Here is an 8266-nt window from a genome sequence, read left to right on the forward strand (position 1 = left end):
GGGACACTAATGCACTGTTGGTAGAGTTGTGAAAGGAGGCTACAAGAAGAAAAGAATGGGACTGGTTGGGTTAGGAAGCAGTGTGAGTGACTATATTGGGGCTGAATTAAGAGCTTTCATTTTCATCTAATTCAGAAGAAATCATGTGATTTGTACATATTGTTTGTCTACCCCCTCCAGTCAAATGGAGATAAGATTAAGTTGCTACAGAAGGACTCTGACTCTCCTACTGAGAATTGCACATAATATACAATTATCAGATAAAGGTTATATAGTTAAATGGAGGTGGAGATGGTAATGATGTTAATAATAATAATAATATATTAGTATTTAAAGAGCATCTACTATGTGTCAGGCACTTAACAAATGAGATCTCATTTGATCCCCCTACAATCCTGGGAAGAATATGTGGTAATTATTCCCATTTTGAAGTTGAGGAAACTGAGGCAAACAGAGGCTACATAACTTGCCCAGGGTCACATAGCTGGCAAGAGTTTGTGGTCAGTTGCGGGCTCAGGTCTTCCTGACTCCATGTCAGTACTCTATTCAATGTGTCACTTAGCTGCCCTGAGAAGGGCAAACAGTTGATGCTCACTAAAGTTCCACCCACTTCCCCCACTCCCTTTCCTATTTTATATCCAAGTGGCTTTCCTCCCCACATGCTCTTCTCTCAGAGGGAGCCAGGAGCCCACTGCTGGAAGAGGTGAGAGGCTGGGGAAATTCCTGGAGAGTGGGCTAGAAGAATGCTAGAGGTGATGGTTAAAGAGGAAGAGAACAAAATGCCCAAGAGAGGCAGCAAGGGAGCTCTGAGGGGCATGGGACAGAAATCAGCCTGGAAGCTGTCACAGGGCAGGAGGGAGGTGTGGGGTGGGCTAAGGTATGGGGGGATGGTGAGGAGGGATAGTCCTCCCAAGTCTGGTGAAGCCCCATATCCCAGAAGGAGTCTGGGGACGGATGTGAAATAGTTTCAAAATCTTTCAATATCAGTAATTATGTCTTGGTCTCAAGGAATTACAGGGCTGCTGCAGCTGGCTGAGTAAGCACAAGGTCCAGCTGAAAAAAGATCCTGTACCTTTTATTCATTCTCTTCTAATAGACATTTCATTGCTTCAGTCAAGTGTCTGAACAGCAAGGGGAGAGCTAATTCAAGGGCTAAAAATTACCCAAGAGCCTGACTTATTTTTCAATTGGTGAAGCTTTATTGTGGCAAAAGCAAACAGACCCAAGCTGAAGTGGGGGCAAAAAGTGCCCTAGGATGAAAAATAATATTAAGGGCTACTTTCCCAGGCCCCTAGCCCATCCTGTACCAAAGGAATTGCCTTTGTTTCCATTATCCTGTGTTCCTTATCGTGTCATTTATCTTCCTCATCCTGTGTCAGGACAATTTTTCCTTATCTTTTATTTTTGCTTTGTTTTAGGCAATTGGGGTTAAGTGACTTGCCCAGGGTCACATAGCTAGTAAGTGTCAAGTGTTTGGTCTGAGGCCGAGATTTGAACTCAGGTCATCCTGACTTCAGGGCCAGTGCTCTACCAACTGCACCACCTAGCTGCCCCCTAATTTTTCTTTCCACTCCCATATGAAACTCCAAAAATACATCATCTTCCTACAGGCTGTATAGTTTTCTATCTATATAAACCTGGGTTTTTTCCTATGTCAGCGCCCTTCCTTTAGCTACTTGCTAACCTCAGGCCCATGAAGCTTTGACAAAATAAAGCTCCCAATGGCTACAGAGAAGGTCTAAGTGAATTCTTTCACACTTGAACCAGCTCTCCCAACCCTAAACTTCAACAAAGCAATGTCAGGAAGGTGGTTGGTTGGGTGGAAGGGGAATGGGGACTTGCTTTTATCGGAGCTAAAGGGGGAGTAACTTATGGAAATTTGCTATGACATAATCTTTGTGCTATGCAATTGAAAAAAGACTTGTGCCTGCCTGCCCTTTACTGGGTCTTGTGATGGCTATGGTAAAATAGCTATCTATGCTTTCACTCTGGAGAGTCCCTTCATTACCATATTCATAAGATGTTAATGGGGACTTTGACATCATATAAGTTACTATGGGGCATTGAGGAAGCTTACTGCCCTTGTACAGTCTTGGGAAAGTTCCTTGACTACATCGCTGGTGGCGGGGTGGGCTGAGGATCACTAGAGCACAAGGTTGTTGGTGATAGGGTAGGCTATGCAGTGGTGTGGTTGCCCATTCAACATGTGGGGGAAGTAGTTGTCTGCCCAGCGTACAGGGCTAACAATATAGGGGAAAGGATCGCCCAATCACCATATGGGGAAAGGATGGAGCCTCCCTGGTCTGGGGGAAAAATAGGACTTTGCTGCTCCTACTTCATGAACCATATGTTATTTATACCTTCTGATAATCGGATAATGATCATACTGTCAGTTTGTTTCCTTGTGTTCCCATGCACAGATTCCTATGACTGGTTAGCGTAGCCAGCCAGAGTTGAGGAAGCATTTCCTTTGGTATTGTTGCTTTCATATATAAAAGCATCCTTCTAAGAAAATCTAATTGAATTGTATCCAGATACATTTATCTGTGTCCATCTCCCCTGCTTTGCAAGTCAAAAATCTACTGACTAGAAACTGTCTCTGAGTTTTTTCTTCCAGGGGCCACAACAGCACTGGGAGAAATCAAGAATAACCCCTCTCCTTATCCCCCAGATCAGTCTCTTCTTCCCACAGACTCTGCTTGCTCCTCACACATCTCGGCCCCCCACTCTTAGGTCCACCATGTGCTATTCGAAGGTAAGCCCAGGGACCCAGCTAGAGTGGGGAAAGCTAAAAGTGAGGGCAGGAGGGAGGGATCATCTCTGGGATCCCCATGGCTGTAAGAAGGGGCTGCTGTATATCCCATGGCCTCACCTCCTCTCCCCCTCCCTCAAACCATCAGCCAGCCCAGCCCCTGCCCTGTCATTTGGGGTTCTGAGAGGAAAGGTGGGACTAAAGAAGAGAGGAGGTACTTCACGAATGTTTGTTGGATAAAAAGAGTAGTAAGCCAAAATGATGTTTGTATGTTAACAAAGTGTTTCCCATACATTGTGTTTGAGAATATGTCTGTGACAGAAGAAATCACTAGATAAGTATCAGCGACTATTATTGTTGTGAACAATAAAAAATGATTATTGTAGCAGGGGTCATCTCTCCTCTTACAGTACTCTAAGTGTTGCCACTCATGGTTTGGGGTGGAGGGAGACCACATGGACCCTTTGTGCTTTAGGCCCCTGAGAGGCTTATACTCTGAGAATGTCTCATGAGTCTGGATGCAGGCTCCCCAGCCCCAACTTTCACATGTGGCATAAGAGGGCAATTTTAAGCATGCTCTGGGATTGGGGGTACAGCGTGGTTGGAAAAGGAGGCTTTGTTGCCCTCTCTATATTTTAGTAGGGAGAGAGACTGGGAAGGGGATTTACTCAGACTCTTTCCTCCACAGGTCAAGACCTCAGAATTGGAAGATTTCAGGCAACTTGTTGTAAGGCAAACAGATATATTCCCTTATAGAACCTCTATTTCTTGATCAAGGAAAAATCAGAATAAATAACCATGGCACCTCACAGATGGAGAATACTTTAGAGATGATCTGAGAACATCATAGGATCACTGATTTAGAGGGACAAGGAGAGATCATCAGCTTCTACCATCTCATCTTATAGTTGGAGAAACAGGAACACTGGGGCAAAGGAAACTTACCTATTGTGAGAAAGCAAATATATTACAGGGCCTAGGCAAGATCTTATTTCTCCCTCTCCCTCCATCCCCTTGTCCTACTCTCAAGTTTCCCAGGAAGGTAGGGAGATTTTGGATGTTTGCTGCAGAGGAGGTCCAGGACCTACCTGTGCCCACCCCAGCTCCAACTTCTGGCCTTGCTTTTCTTTTCACAGCACCAGAAAGCTGACCAGTTCATAGACAGCATTAAATTGAGAATAAATGAGGTAGGTTTCAATCTCTATCCCTGAGCCCCGAGCCCTGGGAACCATGGTTAGATAGCCAGATTCCTTAGATTTCCTTAGAAGTATTGGGATGGTTGGGATTTGGGGTAAAGGTGCTACCTGGCATACCAACAACAACAGTAACAACAATAATAATACCTTCTTCTTACTCATGGCTTGAGACTTTTCAGAACATTTCCACATTCATGGTCTCATCAGTGCCTCACAACAGTGATGATTGTTATCTCCATCTTTATAGATGGAAAATTAAAACTCAGAAGGGAGGGGTTTTCCTTAAGCCATTCCATTGAATTAGAGGTAGGAGGAGGAATTCAGTCTCCAGGCTGGTACCTTAATGTTATTAGATAGGGATGGGCAAGGTACTTGTTAGAGCAAAGATGTGAGGAAGCTGGAGAAGGTAAGGATCAAAAAAAATTTTCTCCAAACAGGATGATGATTCAACAGACTTGGAAAATATTCAAAATTTAACCTCTCAGTACGAGGTAAGCCCAGATTTCAGTTCTTTCTCCTTCTATCTTGTCTTGTCCTACCCTGTTATTCTGAGGCTCTGGACTTATTCTCCCAAGCTATATACATATCAGCTGGTCAGGGTCCTAAAACAAGAAACTGCTCCCCTTCAGGATTCTAGGAGCACCTGTGAGTGGTTGCAGGTATCTTTCTAATGCCACTAAGTTGATCTCCCATTCTCGTGTGTTCTTACCAGTAACAATCACCAATTATGGTTAATGTCTTCCTTATGTCATTGATAACCTCCAATGATTAGCACCCCAGTATCACGGAACTAATTAAAACCAATGATCTTTTTTAAAAGGATATTTACTGAGAAGATATAGCAAGAATGGAAGTACTGACACATCCCTCCACCCTAGGGGACTCACTCTCCCATAAATACACAATCTGTTAATGGGAGAAGGGGTCGGGGAAGACTCAGCTCAGACTTGAAGTAGCTACTACAAATATTTTCCCTACTTCCTTTACCTCTGGCAGACCTAACGGATGAGTTGCCCCATTCTCAGCCAGGTCCACTTCTTGCGAGGCTGAATTCTACTCTTCAGTATGGTTATGGCACCTCACCTGGCTCTTCCATCATACATCATCATGCTTTTCCTGGATGGAGTCTTCCCAGCCTCTTCCCTATGAGCTGTGAGAAGGCAGAGCTTGCTGAGCACGCTCTGGGAACAGGCTTCCATTGGCCAGAGCCCCTGTTATACTGTCCCCAATTTCATCCAGGGACTCTACTATTCAGGCCTCCTCACATTAAGGGCAACTGAGATTTAGGACTTCTGGGTCCTGTTCAATGACCTTCCTCTCTCTCTTCATCCCACTCTGCTTCCTCATGTACCCTGGGAGTTTTGTTGTCTTTCCAACAAGGGTGGGAGGGGGCTGTCAGAGCTGTCTGCCCCTTACCTGCTGCTCTCCACCTCTCGTTCAGGGTGACATCAAAAACCTTTTTCTTTTTTAATGGTCCCCATTTATTTTATTTTATTTTTTTTTACAAAATGTGATTCCAAGGTCTGATAACTGAAGAAAATGTCAACCCTTAATCCTCAAACCCTTAAGAATGTTTTATATTATACAAATAGGTTTTATAGAACAATGATCCAGCAAATGCTTGAGTTAAGAATATTTATATTTTCTGGGGCAGCTAGGTGGCACAGTAGATACAGTACCGGCCCTGAAGTCAGGAGGACCTGAGCTCAAATCCGACCTCAGACCAAATACTTGACATTTACTAGCTGTGTGACCCTGGGCAAGTCACTTAAACCCAATTGCCTAGAAAAGCAAAAACAAAAAAAAGAATATTTATATTTTCTAATTTTTATGCTTTTTATTAACTCACTTACAAAAAATAACAACCTTGTGATGGATACTGTTGGTGCTCAATATCAGAAACAAAATCATCTGGGTCCCAATCTTTCCAGTTCCTGCCTCTGTCCTCCATACCTGCCCCAGCATCATTGCTGTGCCCCTTCCCTAGTCTAGTCTTTCACCCACCATGGCCTTTGTTATTCATTCCCCTTTGTCACTTGCCCTGGACTTTGCTATCCCCTTGCCCTCTGATCTCTGTTGTCTATCCCCAGGCTGGTGTATATGATGGAAACTGTCTGTCTGACAGAGGACTTGGGGGAAGGATGGATGAAAAGGAGGGCAAGAAAGAAAGAAAACTCTGACCTGAGGATAAGAGAGGAGGTTGGGCATTTAGAGGAACAAAGTTTTTTGTCTATGTAATTCAGCTCTTGACCATTAACCTGAGTTTTCTGTGCTTCCCCTCAGGACCTGGGGATCCCTGTCACTGAGCAGCTGAAGTTGAAGGAGAAAATGAAGAATGATGATGAGAATGACAACACTACCACCACCATCAACATCAATAATAACACCAATACCACCATCAACATCAACACCAATACCAACACCAACACTAACATCAACACCACCACCAATGCTACCATCAATGTCAACATCAACACCAACATCAACACCAACAACATCAACAACACTACCACCACCATCAACATCAACAACACCAATACCACCATCAATATCAACAGCAACACCAACATCAACAACAACATCAACAACACCAAGACCAACATCAAAATCAACACCAACACCAACATCAACATCAACATCAACAACACCAATACCACCATCAACATCAACACCAACACCAACATCAACACTAACATCAACATCAACAACAACACCAATGCTACCATCAATGTCAACATCAACACCAACACCAACATCAACAACACTAAGACCAACGTCAAAATCGACACCAAGACCAATGTCAAAATCAACACCAAAGCCAAGACCACCATCAACATCAACATCAACAACAACAATAATGAAGATGGCAACAAAGACAACAGCTCTTATATGTCGAAGTTTCCGAAAATGATTAAGAATTGGTTCAAAGATTTGACTGAAATTTTGGAGGAATTACTGATTTTATTTTTTCTTTGTTTTCTTTTTTAATTTTTGTATTTTTTTTGTTTTTTGTTTTTTGTCTTTTGGCTAGGCAATGGGGTTAAGTGACTTGCCCAGGGTCACACAGCTAGTATGTGTTATGTGTCTGAGGCCAGATTTGAACTGAGGTCCTCCTGACTCCAGGGCCGGTGCTCTACCCACTGCGCCATCTAACTGCCCCATAGGGATTACTGTTTTTAATGAAGAGTGTAGTTTCTGTAGCAAAGCCAGTGAAATGTATGTAGAAGAGATTGGTAAACCTGTTTTAATTTCCTCGATAGTAGAAACAGCTGCATGTCATGGGCACCTTGTAAGGCTTCTAGATATAGGGTAATTTTGATTCTTTTCAAATTATAAACTTCACCAAAAAAAAGAAGGTAGAGGAGAATTTCCATGCACACAGCAGAATATCAAAGAAGATTCTATACATAAACCTAAATTTCTATTTCATACCACTTGCTTTATTAAAAAAAAAAGAAAATCTATTCATTACATTGGGATCTTTGCTGACTATATGTGCTTCCTTCTGATTTCTTCTGTGCATTAAAAAAACAAAGTTTCAATGGTCTTTTTCTGGTGTTTTCCTCTAAGCATCTAAGTCACTATAAGCCTTATATCCAGATTAATTATCCTGAAGGGTAGCACAAAGTCCAAGCTTTGTAGCCACGTTGGCAATGCTGGCTCTGTCCCCAAAGTGGTAGACTATCAGTGTTCACTGCTAACACAAGCTAGACCAAGGAGGAAGTTGTGGTTTGTATGGGTTCCTTTTGTTTTTTAAAGCAAGGCAGATGGTAAATTTCCACATGAAATTCAAACTGTTCAAGTTCAGCCTCAAATAACTGAGGTAACAGTTTTGGAGACATTAGAAAATTACCCAGATAGAGAATCAAAGGGAGAGGATTCTGGGAAGATGGTAGGTTAGGTCAGAAAACTTTCAGCTCTCCAAATTTCTTCCACAGAAAAAGACAGAGGTAAAGCAGTTATTCTCTTAAAATAAGCTAAGAAGACCCCAGGAAAGACCTCCTAGGGCAGCGGTTTAGCCTGGGTAAAGTGCAAACACCTCCAGGCCAACTCTGTAGAGTCAACAAACAACAAGCCCTGAGGACAGCTGGGGTGGAGGGCCAGCCTTAGCCTTAGAAACTTTCATCTCCTGTACAGTGTGGGGTATGATGGCTGAGTAGGAGAAGAATGAAGGACCTTCCGCCATTGAGGGACGCCAAGCACAGCTGTGCTGACCAGATGTGTCTGGGGCTGGGCTGGGCTGCTGCTATGGGGAAGGAGTTAGCAAATACCTGGTGAGTGCAGTAGCAGAGGGGCATAGACCTTGCTGACTGTGGAC

The 8266-nt window shown here is 43.3% G+C and overlaps 1 protein-coding gene across 1 annotated transcript; it reads left to right on the top strand.

Moving 5' to 3' along the window:
* The first annotated feature begins 601 nt into the window (after positions 1-601).
* On the top strand, positions 602-7490 carry LOC110214510 (uncharacterized). The gene is made up of 7 exons (XM_078152640.1): positions 602-703; positions 1009-1047; positions 2672-2755; positions 3441-3479; positions 3889-3939; positions 4386-4439; positions 6232-7490. The coding sequence occupies exons 3-7, from the start codon at positions 2741-2743 to the stop codon at positions 6934-6936; spliced, it is 864 nt and encodes a 287-aa protein (XP_078008766.1). The 5' UTR covers positions 602-703; positions 1009-1047; positions 2672-2740; the 3' UTR covers positions 6937-7490.
* The last annotated feature ends 776 nt before the right edge of the window (positions 7491-8266 follow it).

The sequence above is a fragment of the Phascolarctos cinereus genome, unplaced genomic scaffold (assembly GCF_003287225.1).
Source record: "Phascolarctos cinereus isolate Bilbo 61053 unplaced genomic scaffold, phaCin_HiC Scaffold_4;HRSCAF=312, whole genome shotgun sequence".
Lineage (NCBI taxonomy): Eukaryota > Metazoa > Chordata > Mammalia > Diprotodontia > Phascolarctidae > Phascolarctos > Phascolarctos cinereus.

Excerpts from the sequence above, each read along its gene's own strand:
- LOC110214510 (XM_078152640.1), top strand. Across the intron at positions 3,940-4,385 it reads TTAAATTGAGAATAAATGAG|GATGATGATTCAACAGACTT; the intron begins GTAGGTTTCAAT and ends TTCTCCAAACAG. Across the intron at positions 4,440-6,231 it reads ATTTAACCTCTCAGTACGAG|GACCTGGGGATCCCTGTCAC; the intron begins GTAAGCCCAGAT and ends GCTTCCCCTCAG.